This window comes from Lactuca sativa, chromosome 5, assembly GCF_002870075.4.
Source record: "Lactuca sativa cultivar Salinas chromosome 5, Lsat_Salinas_v11, whole genome shotgun sequence".
NCBI classification, from domain to species: Eukaryota; Viridiplantae; Streptophyta; class Magnoliopsida; order Asterales; family Asteraceae; genus Lactuca; species Lactuca sativa.
In genome coordinates, this window is record NC_056627.2 from 134,644,629 (window position 1) to 134,670,499 (window position 25,871).

The following is a 25,871-nucleotide window of genomic DNA, read 5'->3' on the forward strand; positions in this document are numbered from 1 at the left end:
TCAATTTTTGAAATTGATATGCATTTATTATTATATTTATTGTAATCATTATATTCTAAATATTATATGAAATTTAATAAAATAGAAAAAACCATAGAATGACACGTGAAAAACATTTAATGAAAATAACCACAAAATGACATGTGGCAAAAATATTTTATTTTTTAGGGTATATTATTATAATTTATTTATTTATTATTATTATTATTATGACGTATATTCCGTTTTATACTTTAGAGTTTATATGTTGAAAATTCAACTCAGTTATCATATTAATGAAAGAAGATTTTGTTTTCACAGGTGCATTTCATGCAAAATTTTCGTAAAATGTGGGGTACCTTATTACTGTTTGAAGTTGATGCGTATTACTCGACAAAACTAATGTTCCTTTGCAGTTTTGCATGCCCTATATAAGATGCTCTGATAAATCTTAGTAAACACAACAAAGAAATTGATCACACAAAAAACAAGAAAACAATGCTTCTTCTTTTCACACTAGTTCTATTTACTTTCGATTTCACAATATCGATGCCTTTGTTGCCTGAGGGAAACTTCGTAAGTGCCAACCTTACAGGCATTAGCAACATAGCAAAGCCAGGGTGCCAAACAAAATGCGGGAACTTGACCGTTAAATACCCTTTCGGCATAGGCAAAGGTTGTTACTTAGATGACGGATTTGAGTTGACATGCAATTCCACTCATTATGACCCCCCAAAGCTCTTTATTGGGTCAAGTAGCATCGCTATACATAATATTTCAGATTCGGAGATGAGAATTTTCAATACGATTGCTTACGCATGTTATGACGAAGCTGGTGTACCGGATATATCTGACGGGTGGATTCAGTTAAAGAAAAGCTATCGAACTTTTTCACAGAAGAACAAGTTTACTGTCATCGGATGCGATGACTTTGTTTTGATGAATGGGAAGCTGAATGAAATCGACTACGTTAGTGGTTGTTTGGGACTCTGTAGCATAGAAAGTGTTGTGCCCGATGGGAACTGCTCAGGAATCGGGTGTTGTCAAGCATCAATACCTAAGGGTCTTCGATATATCAATTCTTCATTCAAAACCTTTGGTAACCATACAAGTGTTATGTCACTCAATCCTTGCACTTTTGCATTTCTTGCTGAGGAAGGTAGCTTTGATTTTGGTGGTGTAAACGATTTGAAAGATAGAAATTTTAATACTAGGACAAATCCCATTGTCCCAATTGTTGTCGATTGGGTGGTTGGAGGCGAAGGGAGTTGCTCACAGGCTACGGCATGCAAGGGAAATAGCTCCTGCAACGACGTAGATACTGGTGGGTATCGCTGCAGCTGCAAGGAAGGTTACGAGGGCAATCCTTATCTCGATCAAGGCTGTCAAGGTCAGTTTCAAAATTAAAAGCCAAAGATAATCCCTCCATATTATGTACTTAATTAGCAATCACGTTGATCAATATGTTTTCTCGGTTGTTGGTATTGGTAATAATATAGAATATATCACTTTATGTACATCTTTGTTATAATATCATGTGAATATCTTTATTTCCCAGATATCAATGAGTGCGAGGACAAAACCAACTTCCCTTGTTATGGCTTTTGCACTAATACTCCAGGAAGTTACAATTGTACTTGTTTGCATGGATACGAGGGGACTGATGGAAAAAGTGCAGATGGATGTAGACATGTTGCTAAAGATTCAAAATTTTCAGAAGTGGTAATCTCGTTAGGTATATACACTTTCACATAAATATTGTTGGGTCAAATAAACTTTATATAATAACCATAACTAGGGTTGTTTAATATGTCTTTTCCTTGTGACTAGTTTAGATTCTGAATATTTGATGCCATAATTAGAAGTTAATTTGATCTTATAGCCTTTGATATGCCTCATACCGGTTTCATAAATCAGAAGTTATCAAACAGCCCTTTATGTGGCCATCAACTCTTTTTTACCGATCAAGTTTGAGTGTTGAGAAACCACTACTCCATTTGTCTTGATTATAGTAATCCATCTTACATTTTAAGATATAATCGAAGGCAACTTCCTAGAAGAGTCGTTCACAGTGTTAAGATAGGATTCATTTATAAGCAATTAACACAAAACACTATATCCGCTCATAATTTGATCGCTGTATCCTCTAAGAATGAGGCTATGTAAGAATAAATTCACTTGATTCTTTTATGAATGGAAAAACAAAAAAGAAGACTTAAGATGGGATAAAATAGGAACATGGGAAGAACGAAAAGCAGGGGAATAAATTTTTTTCTAGGAATTTGACTTGATCTGCAAGTATCTTATATTTTATTTTAATAAGACTAAAAAATGAAAATTTAGTCTTAAGATATAACATCCTATTTATATTAGACGTAACATAGTCTTTAGGGCATCCACAGTCCATTGAACTCTAGGGAGTTCAATGGATTGGCACATCATTGTCACATCAAACTTTCACTTTTTATTCAAATATACCTTTTAACATCCACACTTCATTAAACCCTACAAAGTTTAATGGATTTCTATATTTGGTTTTAAATTTAATTGAAAAAGAAAAGATTAAATCCATTGAACCACTCAATGATCATGCAACTCTCTCATTCAACTGTCATCCATGTCATCACTCACACTCCATTAAACTTTTATTCAATCCTAGTCATCATCTATTTAACTCTTATTAAACCCCCATTGTTGATGCCCTTATCCAATACAAAAGCATCAAAACAAGAAACTTTCTTAAAATACCCATGAGACTAAAATTGTCCTCGTTTCTGAATTATGCCAACATATTCTCCTTAATTAATAATTTTCGCTATCTTCACTCCTAACGACCTTTTCATCTCTTCAAACATGACTGCTCCCGTTGATTTTGTCAGAATGACACCCCGTTGCTCATTAGTTCCATCTAACAATTGAATTCTCTAAACACCTCCACAACCAACTCTGATAATACCCATTTGATCTACTCTTTATTTCTTGCACTCCAGTGACAAACCCTTGTTCAATTGATCACATACCATTTCTAGTATCAAAACCAAAATCATTCTGGAATGTTATGGTATACCTGTCATTCGATGCCATTCCATTGGTGGTGTTATAATCAATAAAATTTAAACTGAATATGGAATTAAAGTCTTACCCGCCAATGGATTTACATAATTAGAACCAATCTTACTTTGTATATAAGAGTCATCAACCTAATCAAATGACCCCATTCATCCAAAACTAGACCATCTATGATGTATATAAGCTTCTATACTCCAAGTGCTAAAGCACAAGCTGTAGCAACTTTATATGTGTTGCAATTTGATGAATAAATAGAGCTTGACTATCCAATGTTACTTAATATGACAATGAAACCATTATCCAACCTCTCACAAACGCGATTGACATTAATTTTTCTTTACTTCACGTGTTGCTCCATAATCAATTCCTTCAATAACTCTTCTTTTCTTGGCTGTAAGAAAAATTGCATTTGCAACACTAACACTTTCTTTCCAACACATTTTTTTTATCAATGTCTGCGTATTCTACAGAAGGATGGTTTATGAGAGAGCTTTGCCTCAATCATCAAACAGATTCTTCCAACTGAATCCTTTGTATTGAGAGAATCAGAGTCTATGATTTTGTATGTTTCAACATACTTAGGTTCACAACATTTTTCCGTTAATCATTGGTGTATCTATACATGTGTCCTTGGAACTGTTGGGTTTTGAGCATTCTAACACTCCTATGGTGTACATGCAACCCTAGAAACCTTGGATCTATGTTTTCTCTAAAATACATGCAAATTTGATTTCCAAGGTTTACAACCTAACTAGCATGTTATGGGGTACTTGTAATATAAAACTTTAAGTAGAATAACATACCTTTCTTTTGTGGTTGATTTCTTGGAGTTTTAGAGCCTAGCACCAATAGTCTGGATGCCTCAAGTGGTGTCACAAATCACCCAAAACAACATGGAAATACTTGAGAGAATATGATGCTCACTAGAATCGACCCACTCTTTGTTTCTCACACACACTAGTGCCAATTCTAGAACCAAGGGCCTCTTTATATAGTATGGAGGATTAGAGTTAAACCCTAATACCCATTACTCTTCATTTACCTAGGATCCATGGGTTAAAAGCTCCATGGACTTCCATATACTCTTAGCCCATCCCAAATAAATCTTAGCCCAATCCATATATATAAGAGTCCATATTTAATTAGCCTCTTTTGATCACTAAATTAATTCCAAAATCAATTTTGATCAACACTAATTAAATAATATGATTTCATATTAATATATTATAACTTATAATATATTAATAGATCATAAACATCTTATTCTAAAAAATATATCCATACAAATTGTTAGGTGAAGTGCAACCCAAAGGGACCATGCCAGGTCGGGTCAAGTTCATACCAAATATAGTTATGGACTTAGACACCTTATCCAACAGTCTCACACTTGGATAAGTTTGATAACTGTAGTTGCAAGTATAACTTCAGGAACCAACCAACAATCGTAGCTCTTTAAAACTCTGTTGAACTATGAAGCGCCATTTTAGATAAGTGATCATATAATCCTCTGTTCTCAAGATATCAGCCGGACAAATACATGGAACAATGTCGTACTTATTGTCCAGCAGTTGTTTCTTGATCTATGATTTGTTTGACATAGAACTAAATTGAACACATCAATTAGGTTCTCACCGGGCCCGACACATAAGTCAAAACCAAATCATCGAGGGGCCCAGATATCGCTTCTATTGCTAGAAGGAACAGATAAACTTCAACCCATATGCTTGTACTAACTACTTGTTGAATTATTCACAAAAGCTCGTTTTATGACATCAAGTTACTAATGCATTTTTGTACAATCAATGGATAACTAACTCATAGTTAACAACTCATATCTCTAGGTTTGAAGATATATATGATATTACCGTCTCACGATCACTCGAGATAAATCCCATGAAGTGATACAAGTGAGCATGGGTTTAATCCAATACTCAGACCTTATGAGCACTCATGAATGTTGTAGCAACCATTGCCATGTCTAATGCACCTTAGACAAATCTTACAAGTCAAATTCATGACAGTCTTAATTCAATACCTACTTCCAACGTATGACCGACTGCGGAGAATTTTGAATAAAATAATTATTCTGGAAGTCAAAACATGCAAAATTGAAACAATAGTAAACGATTAACATAAGATAGTAACACCTTACTTATAAATAAACAACTTTTATTCAATCATTAAATGTCAATTACATTTTACAAGTTTCAGAAATAACTATCTAATTATTAAAACTAATATCGTCTCTCAGGCCGATGCTCCTCGCATGCTGCAAATGCCTAACCCTAGTCAGTCCCTTCGTGAGGGGATCTGCGTGGTTCTCTTTTTAAGATACCCTCTTTGCCACGAGGAGTCCTTCTTCTATATTGTGTCTTATGAAGTGATATTTTCTGTCAATGTGTCTGGATCTATCATGATCTCTTGGTTCCTTGGCTAAGGCAACCACACTATTGCTATCATAGAAAATCTCCATAGGCTCCTGTATAGCTAGTACAACTCCAAGGTCTCCAATGAAGTTCTTTAGCCATATCGCCTCCTTTGCCACTTCACTTGTTGCTATGTACTCTGATTCACAAGTAGAATCAGCTACTGCCTCCTGCTTGGAACTTTTCCAAGTAATTGCTCATCCATTTAGGGTAAAGACCCAGCCTGACTGAGAGCAGAAATTATCCCTATCAGTCTGAAAACTAGCATCGTTATACCATACTACTCTCAAGTCATCACTCCCACCGAGGGTAAGAACCCAATCCTTAGTCCTCCGTAGGTACTTGAAAAGATTCTTTACCGTAGTCCAGTGAGCCTTGCCAGGGTTTCCCTGATATCTTATGACCATGCTCAAAGCAAAGGCCACATCGGGGCGAGTACAAGTCATAGCATACATGATCGAGCCAACAGCGGAAGCATATTGTAATCGACTCTTCTCTGCTATCTCAGCCTCTATACTCGGACTCTGACTCTTACTCAGTCTGGCATTGTGCTGGATTGGTAAGTCCCCTTTCTTGGAATTCTCCATGTTGAACCTCTACAACACTTTATCCAAGTAGGTACTCTGACTAAGTCTAATTAGTCTTTTACTCCTGTCTCTCAGTATCCTTATCCTTCATAGCGAAACACTTCCCAGGCCAAGACTTAACCTCCCTCAATGTTGGGATGTCATTTCCTATGAGTAGTATGTCATCCACATACAGTACCAAAAAACTAACTATACTCCCACTAGTCCTAACATATACACATGACTCATCCTTGCTCCTCGAAAATCCAAACTCTTTGACTTTTCATCAAATCAAAGATTCCATCTGCAAGATGCTTGTTTCAATCCATAAATGGATTTCTCAAGCTTACACACTCTATTAGGGTACTTTGCATCGACAAAGCCCTCCGGCTGATTCATGTAAACATCCTCAGCCAACTTTCCATTAAGGAAAGCAGTTTTGACATCTATTTGCCATATTTCATAATCTTGAAATGCAGTTATGGCTAGCAAAACCCTAATAGACTTAATCTTCGCTACTGGTGAGAAGGTCTCATCATAGTCAACTCCCGGAGTTTGAGTAAAGCCCTTCGCCACCAGTCGCGCTTTGTAAGTGTGTACCTTCCCATCCATGTCGGTCTTCTTCGTGAAGATCCATTTGCATCCAACTGTCTTACGACCTGGTACATTGTCAACCAAGTTCCAAACTTGATTGTCATACATGGACTGAATCTCGCTATCTATAGCCTCCTTCCATTTAGCAGACTCGTGGCCTACCATGGCTTCCCTGTAATTATTAGGTTCATCCAAATCTATCAGTGTACTGTCACTAATAAATGTATCACCTTCAGTAGTGATGTGTTAACCATAATAAAAATCAGGTGTGTTCCTAACTATAGTGGAATGCCTTGGAGGTACGAACTCATCTATCGGCTCAACAGGAGTTTCCTCCTCAGGTTGGTCGCTAGTGTTTGAGGTTCTTTCACCACTTGACTCTTGGAGTTCTTCAAGGTCAATTTGCATCCTTGGCTTATAAATTCTCTCTCACGAAAGACTCCTCTCCTTGCCACAAAGACCATATTTTCACTGGGTCTGTAGAAGAGGTAACCAAAGGATTTCTATGGCTAGCTGATGAAAATACACCTCTCACTTCGAGGTACGAGCTTGTCGTGAGACTCACGCCACAAGAAAGCCTCGAAACCCCAAATATTGATGTGGTCTAAATTAGGAACTTTCACAGTCCACATCTCGTGAGGTGTTTTGGCAACCTTTTTGGTAGGGACTAGATTAAGGATATGGGCGGCAGTCTTTAAGGCATACCCCCAGAATGAGATTGGTAACAAAGCTCGACTCATCATGGAACGAACCATGTCCAACAAGGTTTGATTGCGCCTCTCAGCCACACCATTCAGCTATGGTGTCCTAGGAGGTGTCAATTGTGAGACAATCCCACATTCCTTAAGATAATCAAGGAACTCAATACTAAGATACTATCCTCCCCGATCGGATTGGAGCATCTTGATGTTCTTGCCCAATTGATTCTCCACTTCCTGCTTAACCTCTTTGAACTTCTCAAAGGTTTCTGACTTATGCTTGATTAAGTAGATATATCCATATCTACTGTAATCATTAGTAAAAGTCACATAGTATCGATTAACATCTCTTTGTGGCAATTTTGAAGGGTCCACACACATCTGTGTGTATGAGGTCCAACAAACTTTCACCCCTCTTACAAGTACCAGTGAAGGGTGACTTTGTCATTTTTCCAAGTAAACAAGACTCGCAACTATCATCTGATTTTAGGTCAAATGATTCCAAAACTCCAGCCTTTTGGAGTCGGCTTATGCGCTTCTTGTTGACATGTCCAAAACGACAATGCCACAAGGATGCTTTATCCAAGGTAATTGAAGAATCAATATGAAATACATTATTTCCTAAGCTGTCTACAATCGACACGGTTTCATATACACCATCATAAGGTAATGCTTTTAAATAAAACACATCATTATAAAAAGCATCAATAGCACCAATAATTTTATTATCAAATGAAAATGTGAATCCTTGCTTGTACAAACTATGAAGGGAAATAATATTTCTCGCCATTTCTGACGAGTAACAACATTTATTCAAATCTAAAGTTAACTCATTATTAAGCAATAAAGAATAAACTCCAATCTTGGTCACAGGTGATGCTTTCCTATTGCCCATGATAATGTTTATCTTCCCATGCTCCACTTCTTCACTACTTCTTAGGCCCTGCAAATCAGTACAAATGTGAATACTACAACCTGTATCATGCACCCAAGAGTTAGTATGCAATAATTTATTAGACAATATGGTATAAGTACCTGCATGGTTGGTTTTAACTTTCCCATCCTTTACATCCTGCAAGTATTTAGGGCAACTTTGCTTCTAGTGCCCCTTTTCCTGGTAGTAGAAGCATTGTGCTTCCTTTGGGTTTGAAGAAGGAGGAATGGGACCTTTCTTGGTCCCACTTGAAGAGGAGCCATCAATAGACTTTCCCTTGGTACCCTTCGAAGGGGTCTTCCTCTTCTTCCCCTTTCCCCGACCAATTACCAGAATAGGGGCTGTTGTAGGAGTAGGAGTAGAAGTAACAACCGATTTACCTTCAAGGCCACTTTCAGCGGTCCTTAAAAGTCCTTGAAGTTTTCTAAGTGTGACTTCCTCCTTGTTCATATGATAAGTCATACGCAACTGATCATAACTTGGAGGTAAGGAATGGAGAATGATATCAATCGCCATGTCCTCAGGAAAGTCCACATTAAGATTTAGCAACCGGTCCACGAACCTTTGCATTTTCTGCAAGTGACCGGTGATGGGTTCACCATCCTTCATCCTGGCTGTTATCATGGAGGAGATAATTTCATACCTCTTTTGACGTGCACTCTGATGGTGCCTTTCCATCAGATCCAGGTGCATCTAATAGGGGTAGAAATCTTCATAGGATTTCTGGAGTTCGGGAGTCATAGTAGCCAACATAATGCAAGATACTTTAGTAGCATCCCTCTCATGTGCAGCGAACTCCACAATCTCCTCAGAAGTAGCAGTGGACTCATTGATAACCTTAAGCTCCTTGTCAAGGACATATTCCATGTCCTCATAGTGGGTAATCATTCTGATGTTCCTAATCCATTCATTGAAATTAGAACCATCAAAAGTGATTTTCCCACAGAAGTTCATGAGGGAAAAGGAGCCTGTAAGGTTTGAGCCAGCAATAGTGTTGGAAGACATCTGAAAGAAAAGAAGGACAAGTTTTAATTAGATAAAGAGTCCTTAATAAGTCACCCAAATGAAATATGAAGGCTAGGACCCTACAAACTATTTCATAACTTGGAAGAGGGATGCCGTAATCCAAGCTATAAAATATTTGAAGGTAGGTAAATGATGATTTACCAATTTCCACCATGAAAAACAAAATAAATTATTAAGTTTTAATTGGATTTGAAACTCCTAGATCTTTTGAGATTCATTGAAATTTCAATGGCATGTTTAAATCTCGATTGTGCCCTCTCAAGTTTGTGACTGGGATTCCGAGGATCACAAACAAGGTGTGAATAACCATGCAAATTGAGTTGGTACCATTTATTTTATCACCTAATCGATGTTCCGGTTAACCACACACGCTCCACCGATCTATGATATAACTTAAGTCATCCTTTGCCACTCTTACTAGTCCTTGTTAGTGTGCCGGTTAACCACACGCGCTCCACTAACGACTTGGTAAGGTGCAAAATGTAATTTCATGGGTTAGCACCTATTTCACATTTTTCTAAAGTAACTAAGGTTGGGAATTTATAAAGGTTTAGTTACTTTATAATTTCATTATACTTTTAATGAGGATTAAGGTCCTATCCTACCCGTTCTGCTAACGACCCTCCACCAGTCAAGGAAGCGGTGGGTGAGAGTGGACACCCATTAAATCGCCATTTTATAGGCAGTAACCTTATACCCCCTTATAGACCGACTTTGTGAATGAGGCCTACTAACGGTAATACTGACTTATTCTTATACATATATATATATATATATATATATATATATATATATATATATAATAATAATAATAATAATAATAATAATAATAATAATAATAATAATAATTAAAATTTTAATATTATAGAAGTATAAGGGACGGATTTTAAACTTTTAAAATTCTAAGGTTCAATTTGGAATTAAAGTATTAATGTGTGAGACTTTACAAATTCCAAACTTGAGGGCAAGTTTTAAAACTATTCAAGACTTTTCAGCTTCATAACTTATGACTTAATGGTTTATTAAAATGAGTGACTTTTCATTTTATGTAACCTATGTGTTTTAATACGGACTTTAAAAGAGTGACTTTTGGTAATCGATAAGTTGAGAACAAATTATGGATTCCATTAAAACTCATAATTGATCAAGAATTAATCATTAAACAATTCAGCAAATAATTCATATGATCTAACAATAACTCATAAGAACATGAACATTCATATCAAAATTTCAAGAATTATATTAACACATATAAAACATGGAATTTTGATATTAGCCATTGTAAATGGATTAGCATAACCATTACACCATCTAAAACAAGTTTTAAAACACTAAAACAGTTTAGGGTAATGTTTCTAGTCCATTTCCAGCAGCAAAACTCGAAAAACTACATTCAGGGGCTCCTACTTGTCGAGTACAAGAACCTACTCGACGAGTAGGATGAATTATCACATGGACTCGTCGAGTCCCCCCATGGACTCGGCGATTTCATGCTACATATAACAGATTTTTGAGCTTTTTCAACAAGTTTGCATCAAGTATCAAGAAAACAAGCCTAGGCTCTGATACCACTGTTAGGTTTTGAGCATTCTAACACTCCTATGGTGTACATGCAACCCTAGAAACCTTGGATCTATGTTTTCTCTAAAATACATGCAAAATTGATTTCCAAAGTTTACAAACTAGCATGTTATGGGGTACTTGTAATATAAAACTTTAAGTAGAATAACATACCTTTCTTTTGTGGTTGATGCCTCAAGTGGATGCCTCAAGTGGTGTCACAAACCACCCTAAACAACTTGAAAATACTTGAGAGAATATGGTGCTCACTAGAATCGGCCCACTCTTTGTTTCTCACACACACTAGTGCCAATTCTAGAACCAAGGGCCTCTTTATATAGTATGGAGGATTAAGGTTAAACCTTAATACCCATGACTCTTCATTTACCTAGGATCCATGGGTTAAAAGCTCCATGGACTATCCATGCACTTCCATATACTCTTAGCCCATCCCAAATAAATCTTAGCCCAATCCATATATATAACAGTCCATATTTAATTAGCCTCTTTGGATCACTAAATTAATTCCAAAATCAATTTTGATCAACACTAATTAAATAATATGATTTCATATTAATATATTATAACTTATAATATATTAATAGATCACAAACATCTTATTCTCAAAAATATATCCATACAAATTGTTAGGTGAAGTGCAACCGAAATGGACCATGCCGGGTCGGGTCAAGTTTATACCAAATATAGTTACGGACTTAGACACCTTATCCAAAAGGAACAATATCAATTTTGATTTGAAGACCATTAAGGAGTGATATATCCATTAAAATATGATCTAAAAAGGAGCTATCGATAACTTCTCTTAGCTTCAGAGAAGTGAAACTTATATGGCCCATTCTTGTATTTCATCACCATGTTGGTTCTTCAGTTTCACTAAGTAAGCAATGTTGTTCGATTTCGTTCAAATCAACTTTGTATAATCGTTTTTGGGATTGTTTTATATTCGTTAGTATCTTGTTTCTTTGATCATGTATCCACACTAACAAGTCATGCATAATGATCTGATGATCGTTTTCTGCGAGTTAACCAAAGCTAATAATGTTAGTATATTACTTTAGTATGTAATACACGTTTTAAAGTAATCGATTTTCACCATTCTTGAAAAGTATCAAGATCGATCCATTGGCCTTAATTTAAACCTTTGATCCATCTTTAAACTTTACATCACCTTATATTTCTTGATTGAGATTTCAAAACTTAGTCTTATCCCTCTTCATGTGATTACTTGCGTCATTATCAAGATACAAGGTCTGGTGTTGTTCTTTTACTTTCGTTTTTAGTTTTGGTTTCATGTTTTATTCATTTAAAAATACTTCATCATTATGCTTGCTATTGTGGACCATTTCTAATAGTAAAGTTGGTTCTTTAGAAATGTGACCTTAGGCTAAGTTAGCTTCTTGTAGCCTCTCTCGTCACGGGTTCTTACGTTTGCAAAATAGTGTCTAAATTATTGGCAATTGTCACACCAAATCTTACTCTTGTCTTGATTGGCATTTTTCCACGAGTGCCTTCATGAGACTGTTGGTTGTTACCTCTTCCACGACCTCCACAATTTGCATAGTTCCCAGATCCGCCATTATCCTTTCCCCAGCAATGTTGGTTTTGTTTGTTGATGTGATTGTTTTCCTACAAGGAACGAGCATGTTCTTAGTTTTGTTTTTAGACTTTCTGTCAATTCTTAATTGGTGAGTAGCTAGCACTTATTTTCATCTGTCTCACCAACGCCTCATATTCTCTCCTCATGCACCTTCGGCCTTCACTACCTATTCGATAGTCATGGTGTCTAGATCAATAAATTGTTTCTATTACTTATGCAATTTTCGAAATCTAAATGGTAATGCACATAAGATCCTCTTAATGACATAAGATTCTTCCATAACTTCTGCTAAGGATCTAACATTACTTATAATATTACTTATCTCTACTGTGAATTCATCAATTTTTCTGATTCATTAATGCATAAGATTTTAAACTCTGATTTTAGGGATTTAATCTTTGTTTTCTTCACACGATCGACAATAAGACCTCTTGAGGAATGGCTTGGTACATGGCAACCATTGCCAACTTATCTTTCTTTATTCCAACAAGGTTTTTGGTATTCATTGGCTCGAATATACATTACAGCCCCACCTAAGCTTAGGTACTAAACCTCCAAAATATGTCATTTTAACTTGCTAAATATACCCGGTTTGGTTTCACTTGACAAATATATCATCCTCCATAACATTTCTTTCTTTCATTATCCTCTTACCATCTCTGTTTTCTTTCCTCCATTATCGTTTATTACTTCACTCAAGTGAACATTACTAAACCCTAAACCTAAACCCTAAACCTAAACCCTAAACCCTAAACCTAAACCCTAAACCCAAAACCCTAAACCCAAAACCTAAACCCTAAACCCTAAACCCTAAACCCTAAATCTTAAACCCTATTGTGTCGATCTTGAATTTACATCTTCAAGTATTAATCGTGAATCCATTAACTCTAATCTTTTATAACAAAACAATGTATTTTCAAGAGGTTTAGTACCTAAGCTTAGGTGGGGCTATAATGTATATTCCCTTTTCCCATATATATATATATATATATATATATATATATATATATATATATATATATATATATATATATATATATATATATATAAAGTCAGGATCTTTTGCGAACCAATACTTTCCCGCGAACTTTTTTCGTGTGATTTTTTTTGAAAGTGACTTAAGACACTAAGTCGATCAGATAGAATTTCATTCACAAAAAAAAAAAAAAAAAAATCTCGAAAAAAATGTGCTTATGGAAAATGCATATATTACATCATGTTGTATCATATTTACATTTGTAATTGTCCAAAGCTCATAAACTTCAACACATTACTTGATTTACTTCAAAAGATTTATGATGTTCATCTACATCTTCCTCCTACGTTATGTCTTTTTGTTTTCGAACAACTACTGGGCTATGTAAACTACAGTTGAAAATGAAAAATGATGTAAGAGATACATAAATGAAATAATTCCAAATTTTTTAGAAAGAAATCAATCTATGGGTTGAAAATTAAAAACCTTGAATGATTACAAATGAAAATATGATGTAAAATGATGTAGTATACTAGGATTGAGTACCTAAGCTTATATCATGCTCTAAGGTATATATATATATATATATATATATATATATATATATATATATATATATATACACGTCTGCACAATAGTTGTCCATCCACATTATATCCTAGCCCTATATATATATATATATATATATATATATATATATATATATATATATATATATATATATATATATATATATATATATATAGGGCTAGGATATAATGTGGATGGACAACTATTGTGCAGACGTGTGAACAATGCTATTCTATCAGATTTACTAAGAGAATAAGTTGTTTAATAATATGAATACGTTCAACCTCACATAACTATCATCATTTTTATGCATTCTCACTAATTCTTATTCATTTTTGTTCTCACACATCGTTTTTCACTCACTTTTACTCTTACATAATACGACTCAATAAACATTCTGACTGAATGAGAATAATAATAAAAAGTCTATAATAACCTTATAGACGATTTAATTAGTGAGAATTTGTGATAATGATAATAGTTATGTAAGATTGAACGTATTCCTATTATCAACTAACATATTTTCTTTGTTATTTTTACAGAATGGCATTGTCCATATATCTGCACAATAGATATCAATCTATATTTAAACCTAGCCATCTCTCTCTCTCTCTCTCTCTCTCTCTCTCTATATATATATATATATATATATATATATATATATATATATATATATATATATATATATCATGAAGTTTTAATTTCATAGTTACTAAAAAAATAAGGATTTTCATAACTACCATAATATCAAACCAGGATAAAACTTTATGTTGTTTATTTTCAAAGAAGTCTTGAAATTTTTTTTTTTCCTTTCATTTTTATTGGAATATTCATTTTATATTAATATGTATTCATTCATAATAAATTATGATATATGGATAAAACTTAATGTTAGTTTTTTTACAAAGAAATATAAGAAAATTAATAATGACAAAGCGTACACCTTTTCTTTGTTATATGAACTAGATGTGAAACCCATATACTACAGGGGTTGATTTAAAAAAGTTATATATGGAGATATAAACTTTAAATATTTTTTAAAAGAAAATATTAAATATAAAAGTGTAAACATTAAGTATTTCTTAAAATAAAATTTCAAAATATATATACAAACAAAATGATGAATAAATAAATAATTCAATTTATATTAATAAAACAAACTACATAAAAATAATTATATTTTGACCATATAACATTTTATTTTAGTTTGTCAATAAAAAGCAACAAAGTTTGATTATTTTTTTATATAGACCATTTTGCCTAAAATGACAATGAACTTTAAAAGAAACATGTCAATTTTGAATTATATATATTGAAGGAAATATATTAAAATTTGAAAATATAAGGAAACAAATTAATGAAACATTAATTACTTTCTATAACCTAAAAATTAGATAGTTAATTAAGAAAATAAAAAATTACCACAAAATGACAAGTGAAAATTAATTTTTAAGAATTAACCATAAAATTACATGTGTCCAAATGCATAAGAAATTGAAAAGTGACAAAAAGTTTTTTATTTATTAGGGAGGATTGTTTCATACGGTTTCATTCATAAATGAACAAAAGAAAAAAAAGGAATTAAAAAATACAATGTAGTAATTAACTATTTTCCTATGATCATAAATAAATACTATGCAATAATAATATAGAATGCAATATTATTGCATTATTTTCACAAATTAATATAACTTTAATTATAATTGAATATACGTAATGTAAGTTGTATCTAAAAAAAATGAACAAGAGTATATGTTTCATTCTCATTTGTTGAGCAAAAGAGCAAACATCTCAAATCACTAATGAATGCACTTCAATCACAAATGAAAACACCTCTAATAATTTGAATACACTTCTATAATCAAAAAAATAATACCCATTTAATCATAAATGAATAAATCCGTATATGTTTTTATCATGATTTTCCTTGGATTAAATCATAAGTGAACAACAACTCCACAATCACCCAACACCACCTGCTACTACCCTAATCTTATCAAGATTGTCCCGACCACATTCAAACTACAATCAGTCCATCGTTTTCATTTGTTCATGCCGCCAACAACCACCATAATATCCCAACATCACACCCAAATCACCACCAAACTGTTACAAACCAAGTTATATACTATGCTAAAATAAGTTTCTTTTGAAAAACTCGACAAGAGAGTTTGTTGAAGCATTTAATCGCCTCTTCCCATTCTTGACTTACCTCTAAACCTACTTACCTTTTGATGTTTTTGTTTAACATATGTATGAATGAGATTTTACCATGGGATCAATGGGAATACCATTAAAAAGAACTTCAACAATACTCAGTAACATAAGAAGATCCTCTTTTAATTTCATTACGAAAAGAATTGTCAAGTTGTCATTATCTCATAAAATAAAAGAGGAATCCAAAAAAAATCTTGAAATTAAGCATGTTACCACTATGACACGCATATCCCATGCACAACAATTAAACAAAATAGGTATCGTTGTAGTAAGATGATATTAACGTGGGGGTGTTATTGATGAAAAAAGCCACCGACTTGTTTGATTTCAACAAAGATAGTACAATAGATAGACAATTAAATAGGTGTAAATTTAAGCCAACAAGGAAGTTGTATAATTAAAAATGCATAAGTGTCGGCTTCACAAGCCTTGTATTGAATTGAAAATGATAAATCGTTCAGGTTCCGTCTACTTTCTTACACTCATACAATGTATATAACATGAAGAAACACAAGAGTCATAAGTTATAAAAAATAATGGTCCTGGAGTATATGATATTCAGTCAAAATGTTCCTAAAAATCAACACAACTTGTTTCCAAAGAGACGTGAAGTTCGTTCGAGGAGGGGAGATGAAGGCGGAGGGAAGAACCACCGCAGGAGATGAAAGAAACAGTTCGGCGGGGATAGCCAAAAGCACCTATAGTTCTAGAACAGAAAGTAAGAGAGAGGGAGAGAGAGAGAGAGTGCGTAAATCCCATCAATCAGTTGTTGTTGTGCAGTAAAGGATCACAAAAGATGAAGGCCTCGTTCAGATGGTCGTTTGAACTGATGTTGGCAATGAATGTGCGTGAGGGTTTACATCCAGTCAGAAAAAAAGTGTAGAAGATTATCTTGATATGAGGCGTAATCGGTAGGTTAAGGTGGACGATGATGGTGTTTCTAGAACCATCCATGTCGAACCCTATTTTAAAGAGAGAGAGAGAGAGGGAGAGAGAGAGAGAGATGATTATATTCAATTAGTAGGGTGATTCACCGGTGGTCCAATGTTAGTCGATACGAAGGAACAGGTGGGAAGGGGTCATCAATTGTCCCCGAGAAAGAAAGAGAGGAGCGGTGGTGGCCACGATATTATCCAGATGAGAATTAACAGTTGTTGTAAGGCACTGATAACACTAGTAGAACACTATACAAATTTGTTTGGGGGTTGCTTCTTAAGATATGATAGGTAACGTAGAGAAAAGAAGATGGCTAGTTTTACGCCTAGTTCCTAAGTTCAAGAAAATAAAAGAAAAGAAGAGAAAAAAATCCAGGAGAGAAAATAAGAGAAAGGAAAGGTAAATAAAGTTTTCTTTTGTGTTTCGGAGTTGGAGAAAAATTAATCATTTTGTTATATCTTTCCAAATACTTCCAAATTGGAAGAAAAGTTAGGAGCGAAAATGATACTTCCATTTCTCTCTACTTCCTTCCACTTCATTCCTTTAATGAAACTCGAGAACACCAATTTGTTTTACTTTCTTCTCATTTCCACCCATTTCCTTTCTTTTCTTTCGTTAGGTTGAACTCGGGAAATGGGTGTTAAGGTAACAAATAAATTGATATCCCCAAAATACCCTTATCGTCTATTATCAATTTTCAATTTCATCATATAACTTTTTATATTTACATTAATGGCCCATGTATAATAGCCATCGGTCTTAATAATTGAAAGGTCCAGATTTATTCAAGTATTCTCAACCTTTTTGGTGTTCTTGATATATATATATATATATATATATATATATATATATATATATATATATATATATATATATATATATATATATATATATATACTCATCCTGATGGCCGATGCAACATAATGTGATCGTGACAACATTGGATACTGAAACGAGGGTTACTCTTTTTTGTTTGGCATTGCAACACTTCATAGTTGCTATACTAGATTCAGTCTGATACTAAATTGAAAATCAATTCACTCTATTCTTTAAGAATAAGGTTATATAAGAATCAATTCATTTGATTCTTTTATGAAAGGAAAAACAAAGAAGAAAACTTAAAAGGGGACATTAGTAGGAACAAGGGCGGAAGAAAAAAAATAGGAGAGAAAAACTTTTCTAGAAATATTACTTGATCTCTATGTATCTTATTGAATCAAAAGTAAAAACTGGAAATTTAATCATAATACATAACACCTTATTTATACTAGACTTGATGGAGTCCTCCAATGCAAAAACGTTAAAACAAAAAAGTTTCCTAAAATAAGGATAATTATTAAATTATAAAAATCTTATCAATATGGAATCTAAGTAAAATACTAAGACTTGATAATATTGCCATATGATTATTGAAAGATAGAAATGACAAGGTTCTTGATGAAAAGCATAAAAGATACAAACAAGAATAAGGTGAATAAATATTTGCTAAGACCAAACCCTAATGGGCTAAAGGCAAAAAGGCCCATAAACACATGGGCTAACAACATATAGGCTAACACCCCCTCAAACTCATAATGCCGCAACAATAAGCATTGAGAGTTGGTCACACAAAAAACAAAACCGAGACACTAATAGAGCCTTCGTAAAAATATCCGCATGCTGCAAGGTTGATGAAACAAACGAGAGCCTCTCTCTTCCGAGTTGTAAGTGATGACGTGTGAAGTGGCAATCAATCTATATGTGATTTGTCCGCCAATGGAAAATAGAATTCTTCGCAATTTGTATCACACTTTTGTTATTACAATTCAGGAGAGTAGGTGAAGAAATGTGAATCCCCATATCTGCAAGAAGCCATCGTAACCAAATAATCTCACGGGTTGTCACATCCATAGCACAATACTCAGCCTCCATGGACGATCTAGAGACGATGTCTTTTTTCTTGCTATTCCATGAAATGAGAGACTCTCCAAGAAACATGCAGAATCCGATGGTGGATGTACGATCATGACGATCACCATCCCAATCAACATCACTAAAGGCACGTAACGCAAGAGACTACGTTGAGGGAAACAAGAGGTTTTGAAACTGAGTGCCATGAAGATATCTCAGAAACTGAGTGCCATGCAGCAAACCCAAATCCTTCAAAGAGTCAATACCACTATGGTCATCACAAGTAACGATTGTGTCATCCAGATATAAGGACAAAAGAATCTGTCCTGTACTCGAGCATATAATAAACAAAGTCGAATCATGATCACTCTGAAAAAATCCAAGAGAGGTAATCATTGTGGAGAATTTCTCAAACCAAACACGAGGTGCTTGCTTGAGACCATACAAAGCTTTTGCGAAGCCGACAAGCCTCACCCGAATAATGCTGAATTCCTGGGGGAGGAGACATATAAACCTCCTCATGGAGGCCACCATTCAAAAAGGCATTCTTGACATCCATTTAAAAGATCTTCCACTATCGAACAAATGAAACTGCAGTCATAGTAAGAATTGTCGTCATCTTTGCCACTAGGGCAAAGGTCTCCTCATATTCCAAACCATACTGTTGGGAATACCCGTTTTCTACAATTCTATCCTTGTACCGCTCAACAGACCCTTCAGATTTTGTTTTTATCTTGTACTCCAGCGACAACCAATCCTATATTTACTAGGAGGAAGGGAAACCAAATCCCATGTATGAATTCAAGGAAGAGAAGTGAGTTCCTTAGCTATAGCATTCTATCAAAGAGAATCTAATACAACCTCTTTATACGCTTCAGGTTTATACAAAATGGTGGATGCTATCTATAAAGGAAGCAAATGATCATGAGTACGAAGAATAAGTAAAATTTAGAAGCTTGGTGGACTTGATAGGACGAGTAGACCTCCTGAAGGGTGGTGGTGGAAGTGGATCTTCAATCTCAACAGTCGAAGGGGCATACTCAGGAGGAGGAGAAGTCGATGAAATCTCTGAAGAAGTGGGAGTGTCATGAGCTGAAGGATTAGACGACATAGATGGATATCGAGTCTCTATCTCCTCACCGAAAGGATCAATATGTAGAAGATTTAACTTCGTTATATTGTGGGTTGTATCAATAATCGAGTAGAAAAGAATATGTTCCAACAAAGTGGCATGTCGAGAAACATATAACTGTAGACTCCCAGGATCATAGCAACAATATCCTTTCTTTCCAACAACATACCCCAAAATACACAAATAGCAGATTCCAGCCCCAACTTGTTCCCCTCAACACGAGGCCGAAGAAAAAAACAAGTACATCCAAAACTTATAAGGCAAAGTAGTCTGGTAGGTGATCATATAGCTTCTTAAAAGGAGACATTCTTGAATTCAATGAAGTAGGGATACAATTAATCACATAAAAATAGTTAGTACTGTTTCTCCCTAAAACGCACTAGGAACCTGTGTAGACAGGAGCAATGAGCGGTCTGTCTCAACAATATGACAGTGTTTTCGTTCTGCCACATTGTTTTGCTGAGGAGTGTCAATACACGATGGCTGGTGTATGGTACCATCCGAAGCAAGAAACCAAGTAAAATTGTTAGAGGTATATTCACCCCCTAAGTCGCACCTGAATCACTTGATCATAGCCGGATTTTGATTTTTAACAAGAGCTCTAAAACTACTGTAAATGCCAAGGAAATCAGATCTACATTTCATAAGATAAACCTAAGTATATCAAGTATAATCATCTGTAAAAGATGCATAATAGGTCGACCCACCCTTTGTGGATACTAGTGTAGGACCCCATACATCAGAATGAATAATATCAAAAGGAACAGTAGAATAAAACATACTTTTAATAAAAGGTAAAGCAGAGAATTTTTCCAGTTTACAACCACTACAATTAAAAATCTCACCAGTGTTCAAATGACCCAAAACACCACTAGATGCTAGAAAACTCAAATGCGATACATACACATGTCCCAAACGAGAAATCCAAAGATAAAACTTAGACGCCAAAGGACTCAAATGAAAAGAAGACAAATCAATGTTGGAGGCAGAAACATCAGACACTTTGAGAACCTCCAAGACATACAGTTACCCCACCCTGCGGCTGATCCCAATCACATTTTGGGTGTGTTGATCCTATATAACAGAATCATAAAAGAATACCCAATTACTAGACTTACACAACTGACTGACTGAAGCAAGATTCAAAGTAAGTTTTGGAATGTAATAAACATCAAGGATAGTGATATGAGAAATAGAAACATACCTAATACCCTCGAATGGCATAAATGTATCACTAGCAGACATAACAGAGATAGATGACACATATGACAAAGAAGTAAATGATGACAAATGAGGAGTCATGTGATGGGTTGCACCCGAATTTAAAATCCACAAAGATGAGGGAATACCTGAGGTACCGGATGAAGTAGGACCAGAGTGAGACATAGATGCAGACATGGTAGTGGGATTAGAGGCCAAATACTGTTTGAAACTCTCAAAAACCTTTTGATTCAATGTAGATTGTGACACGTTTCCAACAGATTCTGTGTCAACTGGTGGTGTAGCAGCAACATCAAACTATGGAGGACGAGGTGTCCATGGACGAGTACTAGAGGAACGTGGCTGAAACATCTGCTGACCAGACCTATTCTGTTGTCCCGACTGAGGCTGACCAGATTTACACTTGTTGACTAACAATGGACACTGAGCTTTCCAATGATTTTTCTGTTTTCAGAATGCATACTCATCATAAGTAACCCTTGGAGTTTGTCGAGATTGATTAGAGGAAACAGCAAGCAAAGCAGGACTGGAAGTTGGAATGGAGGTTGCTTTAAATAATTTATCCGCGTAAGACTTGATACGAGTCTCTTCAGCAATCAACTCATGAAAAATAGAATCCACCGAGGGAAGGGGGGATCGATGAAGAATCATTCCACATAGGCCTTCAAAATCAGAACACAACGACATTAAAAACTGGTCCAAACGTTGTTCTTCCCTCCTAGAAATATAAGACTTAAAATCGTTTAACTCTTTAGATTCAGTAAGAGCCAATTGATCCCACAAATTAGACATAGTAACATATAAATCTTGAATACTCATATTATTTTATTGAAGAACACGGATATCATATCTTAATTGATATTATTTAGCAAAGTTAGACTAAGTATACAGTTTCTCTAAATGATTCAAAACTTCCTTTATTTTGTCATATTTAGTCAAATGCATACCACTAGATTATGTAAGAGAATTGTTAATCCAAGTAATGACCTTGGAGTTATCAGTCTCCCAAGTAGACTTAGCAATTTGAAACACAAATACACGACTTTGTGAGAGACATGACACGACATGAATACACGACATGAATACATCTTTAAAATTGAGAAAACGCTTATTTCTCTTCGTGTATTTGTATCGTATCAAATTCGTGGCTAACATGTTTTCATGACATGAATACACGAATTGTCAGGTCTACTCCCAAACATCAACCAACAAATCGAAATTCTCAGCTTGAGGCATTGAAGGTTTGTCTTTAGTCCTAGTGACATATCCCCACATATTCTTCCCTCAAAGGAAGTTCTTCATAACATAACTCCAATAAGTATAATACTTTCCATCTAATCAAATACCAATTGCCTGAAGGGAATCATCATTTCCAGTCATGTTGGCAATATATTAATAACCACAACAACATATAACCAATCATAGTGTGTGTTTGACACGAAGCTTTTGGAAGCGTCTGGGAGCTTCTAGCTTTTAGCTTTTGATAAAACGCTCTAGTTTATATAAAAATCTTCATTTGGCGGTACGGGCATTTAATTTTTAGTTTAAACAAAACACTCCAAATCTAAAAGCTACTTCACGTAGTGTTTAACAAAATGCTATTGAGCTTTTGAAATCAATTTCCATAATTACCCTTATATATATATATATATATATATATATATATATATATATATATATATATATATATATATTAATTGTCCTTTTATGTAATTTTATATATTTTAAAAGCTTCCAACTATTTTTGCCTAACTTTCATATAACAAAGTAAAAGCCACAACTTCCCACTACCAGCTACCCGCCACCCGCTACTCGCTTCCAGCTAACAACGACTTTTGCTAAACAAGTACATAGAATGAGAACAGTAACAAACCAACGGAAGCAACTAATCGAACAATAAGAGATCGAACAACAACAACAAACTAACAACAACAACAATCAAATACCAACAAGCAAACGAACACTAGCAATGAAGAAGCATCAAACAGATTGGAAACGAAACGACTACAACAACCTTAGCTAAGACCACAGATGACTGCTACAAAACCTTCTAACAACGTATCAAACATCCGTTCTGATATCATATGATAATATTACTATCTGATTATTGAAAGAGAGAAATTACAAGGTTCTTGATGAAAAACATAAAAGCTACAAACAAGAAAAGAGAGAATAAATATTAGTTAAGATCAAACCTAATGAGCTAAAGGCTAAAATGCTCGTAAACATGTAGGCTAACAAGATATATGCTAAGAAGACCATGTTAATATTTTTAGTTCATTTTTTCTTCTATGAGGCCGTATTCATTAATTTTGCAATTCCTTACCAAACTTCTTCTCTTCTCTCAGCCTCCATATTTCTTCCCTTTGGTTCTTTTAAAATCACCTGCGCATACGATATCTGCATCAACTACTCCTGCGCAATAGTTGTCAGATAACATCTTTTGTTCTCTTATTACCTGGACAAAGGCAAAAATAGATTAATCGTACTCAGATTCCCAACGATCAATGAGCATGCCAGGGTTTTGAACTTTAAGCATTAAGTCCATGCATCAAGTCAAGAGCGACTGCTGGCATCAAACAATATTCATTTTTAGCCAATTGACAACAGGTTCAACAATAGTCGTAAGATCTAGTACCAGTTAAGATGTGCATTGCAACAGTCGTCGCTGCATCTTGCTCAATTAGTTTATGCATTGCTTCTGTCTTTTAATCTAGCTTGGTCACAATGCTTTTATATTTTAATGTATACAAAAAACAAACTCTCAAACAAACAAACATTCCGTGCATTGTTACCTAATGGATCTTTTTTAACACATGCTTTTATATTTTAATTTATACAAAAAACAAATATTTATTGTAGAGCTTTATTTGTTTTCCTTTCGCATGTAGTTCTGGTGTTTGGCTTTCTAGCCATATTATCTGGCATAACTGGCATTTGCTTTGGCATAAGGAAGAGGAAACTGAACAAGCTACGAGAAAAGTTTTTTGAGAAAAACGGGGGTGAGTTTCTGAAACAAAAGCTCAAGGCACCAGGGGCTAGTGATGCCGTGACTATGTTTAGTAGTGAACAGCTCCGAAAAGCTACTGATAACTATTCCGAGGAGCAAATTATTGGCCGAGGTGGTTCTGGTATAGTGTACAAAGGAATCTTGTTGGATAAACGTGTTGTTGCAATAAAAAAGTCTAAACTAGTTGATGGGACCCAAGCAGAGCAATTCATCAATGAAGTCTTGATCCTTACACAAATCATCCACCGCAATGTGGTTAAGCTATTAGGTTGTTGTTTGGAAGAGGAGGTACCAGTACTAGTCTATGAATTCATCTCGAATAACACGCTTTTCTATCACATTCATAATAGATTGGGCGGAATGAGTTGGTTATCATGGGAGAATCGGCTAAGAGTTGCTACTGAAGCTGCAACTGCATTTGCATACCTTCACTCACAAGCTGCTATGCCTATCATACACAGAGATGTCAAGTCTGCAAATATATTATTAGATGAAAACTACACCACAAAAGTATCAGATTTTGGTGCTTCGAGGTTGGTCCCTTTAGATCACGATCAAGTAACTACTCTTATTCAGGGCACACTTGGGTACTTGGATCCTGAATACTACCATACAAGTCAGTTAACCGATAAGAGTGATGTTTATAGCTTCGGTGTGGTCGTTGCAGAACTCTTAACCGGGAGAAAACCCATTTGTGCAGGTAGAACCAATGAGGAAAAGAATTTGGCAACATACTTTGTCAAGTCAATGAACGAAAATCGTTTATTCCAAATTGTTGAACCACGGTTGCTACATGAAGGGACTATTGAGCAGTTACAAGCAGTAGCTGAGATCGCAAAGAAATGCCTTAACTTATTAGGAGAAAATAGACCTACCATGACAGAGGTGGCAATGGAGTTAGAGGGTTTAAGAAAGTTTTCAACTCATCCATGGGTTCAACGTCAAGAAACACGTGATGAAACCAAAAGCCTAATTCTAGAAGTAGAGCAATCTGATCTTTATGCTGTCCCGTTAATCCCACATAGTACTAACGAGCGGGAATCTTACTCGGGTTCGACAGGAATTGTTGATCAAGAAAACATACCACGCTAAGTTTGTATGGTGCTTGTAATATATAGACTAGTCCCGGTTGTTGGAGAATCAGCATGACCATGCTTTTTTCAAAACATTGTTATTGTCGTCTTCACTGAGTTGTGTCGAGTCGTCTATGCTTATATGCTTTTACTTCTTTGTTTGTCGTCAAGAGTACCTCGTGGGTAATTTGAGTGATTTTGTTAGGTGTTTCCTTTTAACTACCATATGATCCTTTGTTATTCGCATGAGTTCGAGATACATATGTAACATAAAAAGCGTTCGTCATTTTTATAGTTTGTTAAAATTTGGTTCATGACTTCTTAGTTAATAAAAAAATTTGCACCATGCTTCTTTTATCTTTCTAACCATGCTGAT

The 25,871-nt window shown here is 34.9% G+C and overlaps 1 protein-coding gene across 1 annotated transcript; it reads left to right on the plus strand.

Moving 5' to 3' along the window:
* Nucleotides 1-455: 455 nt before the first annotated feature.
* Nucleotides 456-25,849, plus strand: LOC111886727 (wall-associated receptor kinase 2). Its single transcript, XM_052764302.1, has 3 exons — nt 456-1,369; nt 1,538-1,714; nt 24,304-25,849. Exons 1-3 carry the CDS (start codon nt 478-480, stop codon nt 25,512-25,514), a joined length of 2,280 nt encoding a protein of 759 aa, XP_052620262.1. The 5' UTR covers nt 456-477; the 3' UTR covers nt 25,515-25,849.
* The last annotated feature ends 22 nt before the right edge of the window (nt 25,850-25,871 follow it).

What these genes read in the sequence shown, in the direction of transcription:
- LOC111886727 (XM_052764302.1), top strand. Translation starts at nt 478, where the DNA reads ATGCTTCTTCTTTTCACACTAGTTCTATTTACTTTCGATTTCACAATA. An exon ending in TCTCGATCAAGGCTGTCAAG is followed by an intron (nt 1,370 to 1,537) that starts GTCAGTTTCAAA and finishes TTTATTTCCCAG; the next exon opens with ATATCAATGAGTGCGAGGAC. An exon ending in AGAAGTGGTAATCTCGTTAG is followed by an intron (nt 1,715 to 24,303) that starts GTATATACACTT and finishes TTTCGCATGTAG; the next exon opens with TTCTGGTGTTTGGCTTTCTA.